Source organism: Trematomus bernacchii, unplaced genomic scaffold (genome assembly GCF_902827165.1).
Source record: "Trematomus bernacchii unplaced genomic scaffold, fTreBer1.1, whole genome shotgun sequence".
In the NCBI taxonomy this organism is placed as follows: Eukaryota; Metazoa; Chordata; class Actinopteri; order Perciformes; family Nototheniidae; genus Trematomus; species Trematomus bernacchii.
Genome location: NW_022987616.1, coordinates 3,750,143 through 3,764,964, shown reverse-complemented (window position 1 = coordinate 3,764,964; position 14,822 = coordinate 3,750,143). Strand labels below are relative to the sequence as shown.

Sequence of the window (14,822 nt, the reverse complement as noted above, 5' to 3'; positions counted from 1 at the left end):
AATAAACAAAACCTGCCTGAATTTCGACCCATGGCCATGTTATATATTTTACTAATTTTAACATGTTCCTTGTGACCACCTGCTTTTTTGAATGGCATTGTTTTTTTTCACTTACTGGAATGCTTGCGCACACATTCTCATTTGGTTTCAATTACCTGCAATATTGTCTTAAATGTTATCCTTTCTCCAGAAGCAAGGTGGCGCTAGAATACAATTTATAATCCCTGGGAAGCAGCGTTTCATTCAAAGGGCCTGAAGTCTTCTCACTCAGCAGACATCAATTTCATGATCTCACGGAGCTACTTCTTGTGACGGGATGGTTACTTCAGCAGTCAGGCACGTCCAGCTGGATAGAGTGTGCATCCAACAAAATCAAGCTGGGCATATTTTTAATATTCTAATCAACTTTTCCATAACTAAGGGGGGCAAAAGAACAAGTCCCAGTCATGGTCAAAATGTCAAAACATCTAGGGAAGGAGCAGAGGCAATAATAAGAAGGTTCCTTGTATGTTGCAACATTTTCTCAATGAAAGGAACACAGCATAATTATCCTACTACAGCCAATACAAATATAATAATACTAATACATTATAATTACCACACAACCATTTATTTTCATTCGTGTCAAATATGAATGCAAAGTGCCTGGGGTGCAGCCTGTTAAGCACAACTCGCAGTTTTAGGAAGTAGCCGGAGGCCGGTGCGATGGTGGAAGTGGTTGAAACCAAGCCTTTTAAACAGGCTGGATATTCAAAAGGGACCCCGCTCCTGCACTCCCAGACAGCTCTGCTTTAAAACTTACTCCTCCCTTATAGAGCCCCAAACAATATTTTTGATCCCCCCCTCCTCCACCTCCCTCTCTTTTGTCCAGTCCATGGTGAAGGTCTATAGCTGCAGGTATTGTGTGTGCAGTTAAAATGTGTTCGCCTTTGAAGTCAAACATGAAGGCAATTGTTTTAAATATTAACACCGCAACAAAAAAAATCTATAGATTCTATGTGGAATTATGCAATTGTGAAAAAGCACAAGTATAAAGGATTTATTGGAGAAAAAGGCACAAATAAAGTGTGCGTAAAAAGTGTGTCCAATATGTAATATAAGTGTTGGACGTAAATCCATGCAACGCTTCCCGTGTGCAAAGCAATGACAAAAAGGGGTTTTAGTTTAAATCTCTGACCATTATCACCTAGCGCACGTGTTGCACTGTGTGTGCGTGTGTGCGTGTGTGTGTGTGTGTGTGTGTGTGTGTGTGTGTGTGTGTGTGTGTGTGTGTGTGTGTGTGTGTGTGTGTGTGTGTGTGAGTGTGTGTGAGCGTGCGTGCGTGTGTAAAAGGGAGAGCTCATTCGCTCCTGGCCCGAGGGGTCTACATAAGTATGTATTAGAAAATAAACAGTGGATAAATAAATAATGACCCTCACAATAGCAGGGTAGCGTTCTTTGTAGAAGTAATGATGTTGGCAGTTAACCTTCAAGTTTTTAACTTGACACAGTTTCATTTGCAGAGAGAATTCATGGTTTCTACCCAGAAGAAAAGCTAAGAAAACAAACAGATATGTTCTTAAAAACTGTTTGTCAGTTGAAGACAAACATATGATACATACAAAAATAATATTATTTTTGCTTTGCTTTCTCTTTAATTTTCAGTTTTAGCACATTCTCTAAAAACACGTTTATTCATTATTATTTGTATTAGTATATATATTTTTCTACCATACATCACATCACAAGTTGTCTTGTACGCACAACACACTTTTCTTACGTCTTATAAAGGAAGTTCACTCTTTATGTAAAATTGCCTAAAATGTTGGGGGGGAAAGCTTAAACTCCCTTAATAAGTCAAATGAATATTTATTTGTTCGTTTTCACCATCATCGTTTTAAGAAAAGTCATTTAATTGTCCATTAGCGACCACAACATTACAGTTTAGGCCTATCGGGCACCTAGTCAAATGTGATCAGGTAGTTTCTCCCTATCGTCCACACCCGAAAGACTGCGCATGCGTCACCAGGTAGCCCCGCACAGTTTTTTTTAAGGCCAGGTGAGGCGATTCCGTCCAGGTAAGAAAATAAAAGGTTTACTCTGGGACCGGAGGCTTAATGAGATAGACACGGCACGGGATCGACAAGAAAACTACCAAAGGCAGCAGAAGACAAAGCATGTCAATTATGGGCAAAATGGGGGATTGGCAGGTAAGAGTCGCTCACTTTAAGACAAAGACACAGCTGTGGAAGCCCATGAAAACTGTCAAAGTGTCGACCTGTTGTATGATGAGCCTGCACAGGCACCGAAAAGACTGTATATAGTGGTTACACACTTGTGTTCTGTCAGGAAGAAGTTAATATAATTTATTTTGGAAACTCTTGCGGTTAAGTGTCAACTTGTCCATAGTTGTTTTGCTCTGAAACCTGATCATGTTATTTGCATGATGTTGGAAGGACTCCACACGCGTTTAATATACAATCGTATGTGTTTTAATAGAAATAACAAATGTGTCTAAACAAGCATAAAATGCTTTTTTTCTTAAAAGTGGAGTATTGACGAAACGCAGCCCTTATTAAAAAATATCTCGTTGCGTCTTTGAGGTAAAATCCAATTTATTATGAATGTACTTTTTAAGAGCTGTTCCAAATTCGTATTACATGTTTTTAAACCTAAAAAATACAAAGTATCCCATTATGGACTTTCTGTAGAGTTTCGTTAAGGTCTTCCCTGTAAACCTGGCATTGTTTTGGTGAGGTGTGCATGGAGGATTTAAACTGCTGCTACAAGAATCCTCGTTACCGATCAGCCCCACAGACGGCCAGGCCACATCTCCAGAAAGGCACCCGCATCAGCCAGTTTCAGGCACTCCACCAAAAATGGTAATCCGGGTTTTGAACGAGAGGAGCCAACGCCTTAAAGAGCTGGCGACCTGTCTGCTGACCCACGACCTGCTGAGGTGAAGGCTGGGCCGGCGTCAGGGCAGAGCCGGGCTCCCGAGCCGCTCATTCAAATGAAACAAGGCCATGTTGTTGTGTTAATTATTTACACTCCCCCTCAACCCTGCGCCCTTACAGGTAGTCAATGGACCTGTAGAGCGGCTTGGAATGGCTCACCTTTTTAACATAACATTGTAAGAATAGCCTCTCAAGGTCTCCACTCTCAATGGGATTAAAATAACAGTTTGGGAGTTAGAAAATCAAGGCTGGCAACAAAGTGTGTGACAGTGGTGTATTTGCATAGGCATGCTGTTTTCACATCGAGTATTAGAAAAGTCATCAAGGGACAAAATAAAGTTATATCATAGCAGTTTTTCCTTTTAATCAAATCAATTTAACTACATCGCTAAAATAGCATTTCTGTAGTCTTTCCCTTTTTGAAAATACTGTAAAATGTACCAAAAACCGTCCCAGGTGCATGCAGGTCCCCATGCATGGCTATATCCCCCTTATCAAACACCTCGCTGAACAGTAGAAATGTTAAGCATGTGTAGCGTCTTGCTGCTTTAGTTTTTACCTGTGCGCTGTCCATTGGTGTTGTGTGAGCAGATGGGGGGAATCAAACGGCTGTTGATATGCTAATGAGGCCCTGTGCCAGTGTTATTACAGAGCTGCTCCAGCCCTTCACTTCCACCATTAGAGGGAGACCTCAGAGCGCAAGACAGACAGCAGCCCACAGCTTCAATAAAAGTAGTTTTTCTGAGCGGGGAGCACAATTCACTGAGTGAAAACAAGACTAAGGCGAAACCTATACTCAATATCCACCTCAACAATCCATGAACATGCTTTGGAAATTAACTGATAACATTAAATATGAAGATTGCGAGGTAAGGGGCTCCTCTTTCATTTATTTTATTTAATTTAACCTTTAAAATTCAACTTGGATATTTTAGAGATTGTATTGTTTGGATCCAAATGTGTCATTCTTTTGACAGCTGGTAGGGAACATATTTAATTCAGCAGCAGGATAAATAGATCCATGTCTTTTATTAATTGCATGGATTATTATTTTTATGTTTTTTTGTACAGTAGCCTACAATTAAAACTAAGAATTAAAAAAAAAATGATGGGAAAAATAACAACAAATGTTATAATAATGAGAATAATAATTGTGCAGTATGGCAATAAAATCTGTATTTATTACATTAGTTGCTTGATTACAATCTCACCATGATTTAATTTTGTTCTCTTTAAATTCACATTTTAAAATATAACAGAATATTAAAAGGCACGTATTGGAAGAATAGCATACTACTTTACATTTACAATATATTTTATTAAAATATATATATTAAAAATTAAATGACAGATGTATTTACTTTCGCAGCCTGCTTTATTCACTGCTCAAATGGCATGGACATTTACCCTTCAGTTTTAATTTCATCTGCAATTTGAGCCGTTACACTTCGCGTGTGTGTCTGCATGTGTGGAGTGCATACACCGAGTTATTGTTGTTATGGGCATTGACTAAGTTAGGCAGTAATATCAGGAACTTGTTTGGGAGTGGAGAAGCCAGTCCAACGTGTTTTCAGCCGCGTCCTGGAGATAGGGACGGCCGGTAGTAGGACAACAAAAGCTGGGCACCTCCGCGTTCATGTTGGAGTGTTTATTTTAATTTACAGGCACTTTCTTTCGCTGGTGTGGATTTAAAAAAAATACAGTCCAGTCACAGACCGTTTTCTAAATATATATTGTAATGTGTGATTTAGCTGGAAAGAGAATGGAGCTGTGCGTAAAAGTTCCAAACGGCCCTGTCATAGACTTTGAGGATGTATTTGTCTTTCCGGGTTAAAATGAAAAGTTAGCCGGTGTGACTCTGGCTTTGGAGGTGAGGAGGAACCGGTGGATAAATTCGGCCGAGACAGAGGAGAGAACGGAGACCCATGGAGGGCAGTTCGCGCGGAGATTGAGGTGGAAAACAAAGGGACGAAATGAGCCGATCGGAATGCCCACTATCGTCTGCTGGATATTTTTACCCAGTTCCGAGTTGTTTCCTTCCAAGGCTTCTTCTTACTGTGGTCCACCTCCCCTTCATTCCTATGTCTTTCTTTCACTTTTGCGCTTTGGCCCTGGGACCCTTTTAAAATGCCCCCCCTCCTCCCTCTCTCTCTTTCTGATTCGTCTGACGAGAGTGTATGTCCCTCTTTTTGTCTCTCCCTCTCTCCACTCCCTCAACAGTCTCTCACTCCCTCTTCCTATCTCACTCCCTCTCTCTCTCTCCTCCACCTCTGATTAGATATACTGATTCCTCCTTTCAATGGACGTCATTTAAGCGCAGACTCCTGCCTTGAGTTGCGTCCTCCGCTTCACGCCCGATTTCCGACCATTCTTTCCTTATTATTAAGTATTTCTGTAATATTAATAGTCATGAATGCGTTCTATTAGGAGTCCAAGAGGGAGACGAAGAAGCGGCTCTTTTGCTAATATGAGCTCAAGCCAGGGGACGGCAGCACTGTGATAGAAGCCAGGAGAGCAGGGAGAACAGAGGGTTTTCCAAGAGAAACTTTTCGACCCAAATCCGACGAATATCTGCATTTTTTTCGACACACGTGAAGGGCAGGATCTAACCATTTGTTTTCTGATGGATTATCGTCCTGCTTCTGAGGCACATATCTGATCGCCGGGGCCATCGTGATCTTTCAGGAGAGAATAGTCTTTCCGGGGGGCTACAGTTTTTTATTTTGCTGGTTGGTTCCCTTTTGCTCGCCCCCCTAAAACACGCAAAGTGTTTTTGAACTGAATACTCTTTTCTTGAGTGGGCACCAACAATCCGTAAACATGTTAGTGCACAGTTTTTCCGCGATGGTAAGTTTGCAGAAGCCTCTCCGTGACAGACTTTGAATTTGTTTACACACCAGATTTTGTAATAATGTAATATTTCATTTCGCTGAGTATTTTTTTGGTGAAGCTTGCATGCTTAACATCTGTGGGACACTTTGGAGAACATTGTAAAATTGGTTATTTATTTGAGAGTATGTCCACCTCCGGAATTTCGATGTTTTTATTTGTGTTTTACCGTTTAATAACATTATTAAAACGTGCGTAAAAGTAATGTATATCTGAAAGTCTTATCTTTATCGGTTAATAGCAACCAGGACAAGTTATTCAGATTTAATACAGACTATTCCTGTCAGGCCATATTTGATAATGCCCCAGCAAAAGCCCGCAGAGCTCTTTTACTCTAGTAAAAACAAAGAGTGTAACTGCGATCACTTAGCTGTCTATTTCCAAGTGTGCAAACCTTAAACACACTGTTCCTTCTTCCTCCAGGACCGTCACGACGGCACCAGCAATGGGACAGCCAGGCTACCTCAGCTGGGCGGCGTGGGCCAGAGTCCCTACACGAGCGCCCCTCCGCTCTCCCACACACCGAACTCGGACTTCCAGCCCCCGTACTTCCCCCCTCCCTACCAGCCCATCTACCCGCAGTCTCAGGACCCTTACTCGCACGTCAACGACCCGTACTCCCTGAACTCGCTGCACGCCCAGCAGCAGCAGCAGCACCCGGGCTGGCCGGGCCAGAGGCAGAGCCAGGACAGCGGCCTGCTACACCAGCACCGCAGCCTGCCCCACCAGCTGTGCCGGGATTACCGCAGGGAAGTGCTGCTACCGTCCGGCCACGGAATCGACACGGGACTGTCGGACTCTATCCCTATCCATGGAATACCTCACTCTTTAGACGACGTTGGGGTGAGGCAGCATTTCTCTTCTTTGGGCTGTTAAAAAAAAAATCACATTTCTTATTAATGTCAGGGACTACTGTTACGAGTTAAACTAATATTACAATTAAAAAAAAAAAACTAATAGTGCTATTTCAATTTTAATAGAATTATCAAAACATGTGCATTTGAAAATTCCTATTCATATATAATATGTATTAACATTATTAGGGTATTCATTTAATAAATATAAGAAGGATTACAGAGGATTAAATTAGCAATTTTTTGCTACCTGAAAAAATAGCATGACATTTTTTTCCTGAGATGTTATTGTCATTCTAATACAAATATCCTAATTATGCATCGTTATTTCCATTTATAAAAAGGTTTATCGCTATGTAAACATTCAATATTACACATGTTGTTAGTCGTCTAATTCTCGTTTTATTTTATTTATTAATATTATCTCTTAAATCTAATTAAAATAAACAGATAAAAGCAAACAGAAGAAATGTGCCATTTACGTCCTTTTTAAGTCCTCTGATTTAATTGGATTTCTCAGTTTAAAAACAGCTGAAGCTCGCGGATGTCTGCGAACAATTACATTATAAAACATAGCTTGCACTAACAGCAACATTGAGTTTAAGGTAATAGCTCACGATTACTAAAGATGCATGATAAATGAGGGCTAAAATTGTCCAAAACCCTTATTCTTATTTAGAGGATTCTTCCCAGTTTTTAATCAGAAACAAACACCAATAATCCTCTAATTAGTTCATAGGCCTTTAATAGGCTGCGCTGCCGTAATTACTATCCAATCTAGATTAGAAGTTTCCTTGTGAGTAGAGCCAATATGAGGGCGAAATTAGGTCAGGATTATGGGGCGACACAGCTTCTTTATTTAAGTCTGAGTTTGTGATCTAGTGCAACCCGCTGAAAAAACATGGACAATAATAACAGGTATGGGCCTCGAGAGCCTCCATGGTGATTGTGTCCGCTAATTGTGCCAGGCTTTGTTCGAGTTGCATTCACATGTGAGGTAAAATGTCCCTGCCTTTTGTGCTAAAATTCTCTTTTTTTTCATTTTTTGCCATAGTCTGTTGACGATCAAGGAATTCACATTTCCGACCAGACTGTAATTAAGAAAGGTAAGCAATTTTCCTCCGAGATATCATGCATGTTTCTGCTACACACACACACCATTCTGCTCCAGAGAACTCGATGCAATGCGGTAATGCCTGACTGATCCTAATACGCAGTAGCCTATTTTTCATTACATGCTTTCCAAGTGCATCAAACTGGCTGCACCTTTTTTTCTCGCTGATGGAATTTACTGTCAGCGTTTCAGAGCAGCGGGGAGATGAGTAGGGCTGCTGGGCTTTGTAGGCCGTGGGTATTGATGGTCAAAGATTCAGTCCCATAGACTTCAGTGGTTGAAAAGCCAATAGCTGCAATCACACTGCATGGTCAAATTTAAAATGGAAGTTGAAGCGTAGGCCTACAGTGTGTGCAGGGTGTTACTGTGCCATTTATAGAGGGAATCTGCTTGGAAAATTCATGTTGGATTATAATATGTTTTATATTGTTAATATACAACACTTGGAGTCCCTTTTCACGGTCATGTTTAAACGCGTTTTGTCAGGTCACAGACTAGATTTTTCTTTTTTTCCCATTCTCTCTATTTTGAGTCTGTCTATCAGCGCATCAACATGATAATTGGCTTCTTATATTAGTAATCTCAAGAGTTCGTTTAACTCCTATTGTCTCTATTAGGCTCCCCTGAGCCATTAATGTCACAAGTGATCTATCCAAAGGCGCACAGTCCCCTTTGTCTCCGGTTACTGCACACCAAAACGGTGTAAAGCCCAGTAGTGCTGAGCCCCTCCACCACCAACCCCCCCCACCCCTGGTTTTGAAATCACACACGGGCGATTTTTGCTGGATATACGAGGAAATGTCAACATAGGTAGACTTTATCAAATCTCTCGGATGGTGTGCTGCTTTGTGCAAAGACGATCCATTGTGCGCACAAATAGAATGTGAGCGCCCATATAGCCCAGAGTTTCTCGATCTGCTGCTCAATCTCATATACATTTTGTTTTCTTAAGATAAAGAACAAATTAATGACACATTTTAATTTTTTGTGCGAGAATTATGCCTGATAGAGCTGATATTACTGACAACGCAAACACACACATTATTATTCTTATGCTATTTCCATTGCTATTATTATAATGGCTTCTATTATGTTCGTGTTGCTGAAAGTGTACACACATGTGGTGATAAACTCTAAATCCGGGGCCTAAATCCCCCCTTCTCATTTAGTTAAGGCTCTGCATTGCATGAAATTCACTGAGCACGGTCTCTCTCTCTCTCTACCCCCCCCCCCCCCCCCTCCTCCTCCTCCTCCATCCCCTCTCTTTCTTTACCCCCATTGCTAGGTCCAGTGTCTTTATCCAAGAACAACAACCTCTCCTCCATCCCCGTAAATAAGGACGGGCTCTTCGGAGGGGTGGTAAACCCCAACGAGGTGTTCTGCTCGGTTCCGGGTCGCCTGTCCCTGCTCAGCTCCACATCAAAGTACAAGGTCACGGTGGCCGAGGTGCAGAGACGCCTCTCGCCACCCGAGTGCCTGAACGCCTCACTGCTGGGAGGAGTGCTGAGGAGGTGAGTTCAAAAAAAAAAGAAAAAAAGAATCTCCACCTTCTCTCTCTTTCTGTACCTGTTTGTCTACTCCAATCTATTCTCTCTCTCCTCTGTACCAAGAATAATTAAAATCGACCAACCATGACACCTAGCTCCTGCATTTAAAGCAGGAGGGGTCTGTTAAATTCCATATTAACTTCCCCTAGTGCTCTCTCTCTCTCTCTCTCAAATTAATGTAGGCCTAGTCTGTTTCAACCCCAGCTCTATAGGCCCACTGAAGGCATTACACATGAAAACATTGGTCTCCAGTGAACTGTCTACTGAAGTGCTGTAGACACGCAGCCAGTAATAGCGCTGCCTATTAAGTAGGGCTTTATTTATTCATTTTGTACAGTATTTGTTTGCTGGTGAAAAAGGGCTGGGCTCTTTTGGTATTATTTATAGCACGCACGAGGGATGTAATGGAGGGTAAAGCCAGCCAAATGCACCTTTTAATTAGTGAAAAAAAGCCATAGAATAAAAAAGCTAATTCAATGCCTGAACCACATTAACTGTAAATATATAGCCACCATAGGAGGTAGCATCCAAATCCCAGAGATCAGAGAACATTATAAAAATATGTTTAACTTTTTGCCAAACAGTTTTCCTATACTTATACATTAACTACATTATTATGTATTTTATATATTAAAATGTGCACTCTGTTCTGTCCCAGGGCCAAGTCTAAGAACGGAGGAAGATCCCTAAGGGAGAAGTTGGATAAAATCGGCTTGAATCTACCTGCGGGCAGACGCAAGGCAGCCAACGTCACCTTGCTGACGTCACTAGTCGAAGGTAAGTCGAGTGCCGTAAATCACGTTCCCACTCTTGTAGCTCCCGCGATATCAGGTGCTTGCAAAGTGGGATTTTTTCCCCCCTTCTCTCTCTCTTTCTTTCTCTGTGTTGGAAATCAGCATATGCGCTCATCCGTGTAATGTGGACCGACTTTGCCTCGCAAGTAATAAAGCATGAAGGATGTGTGTGTGTCTGTGCAGTGTGTGTGTGAGGAGGGGAGAATGCTGCTGGTTATTCTATGGCTTTGCAGCGTTGGCCTTCGCTTTCAGGAGCACACTTGCAGGTCCACGGCTGGCCTAGTTTATACACAGGATGAATTCGTGTTGAAGTCCAGTTAATTATTGAGTGCTGCTTGTTTATTGGGCACCACTGAGCTGCTTCACCTCATGGATGAGAAGTGGATTGATTTATTACCCTGCATTATTTCAAACATTAATACAGGCCGGGTATGTCGGCGCAGGGCTGATTTTTAATAGTGACTTAATTATTTCGTTAATAGCTTTGGTTTTTCGTGAAGATGCAAATGGAATGGCGCTGACCTATTGGGAGCTATATGTTTTGGGCCTATTAAAGAATAAATTAGTCAATTATGGCGCGCTGAAAAGATGCACTGAATAAATCCATTTTGCTTGCAGAGTTGAACCTTATTATTCAGTGCAGTGGTATTTGGTTGTGCTGTGGGCTTTTAAAGGTGAATGCCTGCGATGGTTCATTGGTCCTTGTTAATCATTATTGCAGAAGAGGGCCGAGTGTTCATTGTGCTTGGTAGAAAATGTGCTGCTGTATTGTAATGAGCCTGGAGAAATGTATGATTCTGGGTGATAGGGGGGGGGGGGGGGGGGGTGGTGGTGACACGGGGAGGGTGGGAGAAGGCAGCCGGTTATTTAGTGAAGGGACAGTGCGTTTGCTGAAGTGCTGTCATTGTTTATGATCTGCTCCGTTTTATGGAAACCAGTTTACTGGACTTGAGCTTTGATGCTAATTGGCGCATGCGTTCTTCCGGAGTGGAGGCTTATGGGCAGGAAGCCCCGCAGTAAAAACTCAACTGCTTCAGGAAATTAAAACCAAAGACTAGGAAACAAATATATAACAGGGACGGAATGAAACCTGTATATGTAAAGACAAAGCGAGATTTATGTATAGCCCTTTACAATTGCTTCCCCATGCCTGTGTGATCTGCTGGACTCTCAATAATGTGCAGCCATTGGTAATCAATGACATGGTGTTCAGCATGACGCCCCGTCTATATTTCATATCCACTTATTGTCTCTCCTCCATATTATTCCGTTCTCACGGTAGGCTATGGGGGGGAGAGCTTGACGTGCATTGACAGCTCGCAGTTTTATTATTATTATTCCTGGGCTATTATTGTCATCATTAGTGTTGTTGTGAAGGCACAGGTGCTGTAACCCTGCTGTCTGGACACATCAGATTAATCATGTGTCGTCCAAGCAGGGAGTGTGAACTGCTCTGAATTTGATGTAACCATATTTAATAAGCAAACACATTCAACCTCGTTTTTTCTTTCCTTCTCAGGCGAAGCGGTTCATCTTGCCAGGGATTTTGGTTATACATGCGAGACCGAGTTTCCAGCCAAGGCAGTAGCTGAATATGTAAACCGTCAGCATTCCGACCCAAACGAACAAGTCCAAAGAAAAAACATGCTATTGGCCACAAAGTAAGCGCTATTATCACATTTCACTGTGTCACACCAAATGCATCCAAACACACACGAAGACAGGGATTGGATTATTAAAATTCACACTTACAAATAAAAGTATGTCATCATGATACATTACGTTGTCATCATTGCTCCATGCCAATTTCAGTCCACTAATAGCTAGCATAATATTAATTAATTAACAAGCTTTTTTGTGTTGCCAAATGGCCTACTTTTAATTGTTACTGGACATCTCTGCAATTTATGGATTTCATTCATACCTTTTTATTTACACATATAATTCAATATAATATTATACATTATTATTAAAAGTGAAGTTAAATGCTCTGTTGTTGGTATGTTGACTGGGCCTTTTCCTCTTCCATAAGCACCGTTTCGTTTGTGATTTCAGTGACACTGACACATAGCTGGTTCACATGCAGCACTATAGGTGTTTTTATTATGAGAAACAGGGGGATTCCTTAACTGGCCTGCATTTAATATTGATAACGGGCCACTATTATCAAACAGCTGTCCACTTAGAGTGTATTAAAATACCAATACATTGAAATGAAGAGAAAACGAAAAATATTAGATTTACATTTAACGTGATCATTTTGCATAAAGATAAAGGTGTTTTTTTTAAGGATTAAATTCCAGGTTTTTTACTTCATAGTTGTATTGGTTGCTGTTTCTACTATTTGATAATAAGCAGCTGAACGTTTACACTGCGAAATGGTTGGTTGTTCACCGACAAGTCATTTGCACTCATGTTTTCTCTTAAAATCTTATTCTTAATAAAAGAGAGATATCCTGCCCCTGAGCTCACAGATGAGTTTCCACCTGTTTGTAGCTGCAGGACATTTTCTTTAGCCAGGGGTTAATTTCTGAAAACAAAGCAGAGTAAGATAAACAATTTCAGTGCACTAATAAATGTTCTAAAGGAAAAGTCTGCAGAAACAGGATCTGCTCACTTTAGGCTAATTTGGAGTTTACAACCCAGCACCCCTGCAGGACTGACTAATTACACATTATTTTTGATTTATTCTCATCATGCATGGGTTTGCAGTGTTGTGGGTTTGTCATTAACTCTGCGTTTTCTCTGTTTTAGGCAAATCTGCAAAGAGTTCACAGACCTGCTGTCCCAGGACCGCTCGCCGCTTGGAAACTCGCGGCCGCAGCCCATCCTCGAACCGGGAATCCAGAGCTGTTTAACCCACTTCAGTCTAATCTCACACGGGTTCGGGACCCCGGCACTGTGCGCGGCAGTCACGGCCATGCAGAACTATCTGACCGAGGCTATCAAAGCTATGGACAAAATGTACCTCAACAACAACCCCAACAGTCACTCAGACGGCACTAAAGGCGGAGACAAAGACGAGAAGCACAGAAAGTGATGTTTCCATCCTCACCGGGCCAACACCCCGGAGGCCCTTCTTCTACACCGACCCCTCCGCCTCGCCCCGGCCCCCACCCATCCAATATAAATATTATAAATACCTTATAAATACTATTGATAAAGTTAAACGTGCCACTTCCTGATCTTGCGAGCGGTTTTACATGTTTTGTTTTGGATTCACGGGGGAAACGACGTGAGAATCTTCTTCCAACACCTGAACCATATGAAATGTTATTTTAAAAAAAGAAAAGAGAAAAAAAACCTGCGGAGGAACAGCTCCAGGGCGAGGAAAAAGGTGTATTGCCTCAGCCAGAGGACTTTTTATGTACTCCCTTATTTTTTATGAGCTGCAACGAATGGACTGAAATCCAGCGACCCCTCTATATCTCAATTTTACGATTGTGACAAAAACGAAGCGAAAAGAGGATGAATTCTTATCAGTATTGTGAATAATAAACTTGAAAAACAAAGAGAAATTCCACAGAGCTCCATGTCATGACTTCAGTTGTAGACTCTCACTCTCTCCAAGCGACCAACTTGAACTTTTTGAAATTTCAACACGATTCACGGTTATATAAGGGAATCAGTGTTCATGTATGTATATATTTATTTATGTGTAATTTAATGGGAATTGTAAATATGGTGCGTCTGTTGAAACTTCTTTTTTATTTATCTGGTGCCTCCTGTTTTAGTGGGTTTGAATATTCGGTTAGTTCTTCTTCATGTGATTTTATGGTTCTTAGAAAAACAGAAGTTTGGGGTATTTTATTTCTCTGGGATATTTCAATTCAGCCCTCTTGTAGCATGTTGAGGCGACATTGAAGCAAGTGAACAAATTGAATAGAAATAAACTTCCATTTCTCTCTATATATATCATCCTTATTCAGTTTTTTATTTGAGACAGAGCACAGGTGACACCCTGAGGAGAACTTGTTTTTTTTGTGTTTCTATTTTCGTTTTTATACAAGCTTTTATGTGTTGTGCCAATCAGAATCACCTCTTGTTCTCTCCTTGAAGCACCATAAAAGCAATAAATGGAATATTGTCTTTTTTTAAATGTTGGAAGACATTTAAAAAAAACATTTTTTGGGACCACCTGATATCTTGTCATGTCCGATAATGTCCAACATTGGAGGCGGTTTTAGCTGTATTGTATAGACATGTGCTGGCAAGTTCCCATGCCTGTCAATGTATTATAGTCCTTTGTTGCCCAGAAAAAAATAAATATTTGATACGCTTCATCTCGATTTTTATTCATATCTTTTAATTTTTTATTCACTGCACCCGGGTGTTTTTTTTTTCCTTTCTGTTTTTTTTTTTTGTTGGTCTTTTTTCCATTCTGAACGGCTACAGTAATTGAGTTTAAGTCTCCCCCGACGATTGCTCCTTGCAATAAGCAGCTGAACTCATTGCTTCCCTCAAGTATAATAAAAAAAATCTTACTTTAAACTCCCTAGTTCAGAGCACAGGATCTTATGCAGGCCAAATGGCTCACAACAATGGATGTATTCGCGTTTGAAGTGCAGCGCCACCCCTCCAGCTAAAACCCTCTGAGATGTATATAGGCCTGGTGTGCAATGTTTGGTTGTTATCGGCTATATTTGACTCCCCCCCTCTTTTATTCTGCCTTATTTAAAGACATGCAT

General features: G+C 41.1%; 1 protein-coding gene across 4 annotated transcripts; it reads left to right on the top strand.

Moving 5' to 3' along the window:
• The first annotated feature begins 2,087 nt into the window (after window positions 1-2,087).
• Window positions 2,088-14,415, top strand: tfap2a (transcription factor AP-2 alpha). Of its 4 annotated transcripts, none has more exons than XM_034132648.1 (7): window positions 2,088-2,189; window positions 6,249-6,668; window positions 7,734-7,785; window positions 9,079-9,304; window positions 9,999-10,117; window positions 11,654-11,795; window positions 12,889-14,415. In XM_034132648.1, exons 1-7 carry the CDS (start codon window positions 2,157-2,159, stop codon window positions 13,172-13,174), a joined length of 1,278 nt encoding a protein of 425 aa, XP_033988539.1. In that variant the 5' UTR covers window positions 2,088-2,156; the 3' UTR covers window positions 13,175-14,415. The 4 variants fall into 4 exon arrangements, with proteins under 4 accessions (XP_033988539.1, XP_033988541.1, XP_033988542.1 ...); XM_034132650.1 differs by having other exon boundaries at window positions 2,090-2,189; window positions 9,085-9,304; XM_034132651.1 differs by lacking the exon at window positions 2,088-2,189 and adding an exon at window positions 4,539-5,783 and having other exon boundaries at window positions 9,085-9,304.
• The last annotated feature ends 407 nt before the right edge of the window (window positions 14,416-14,822 follow it).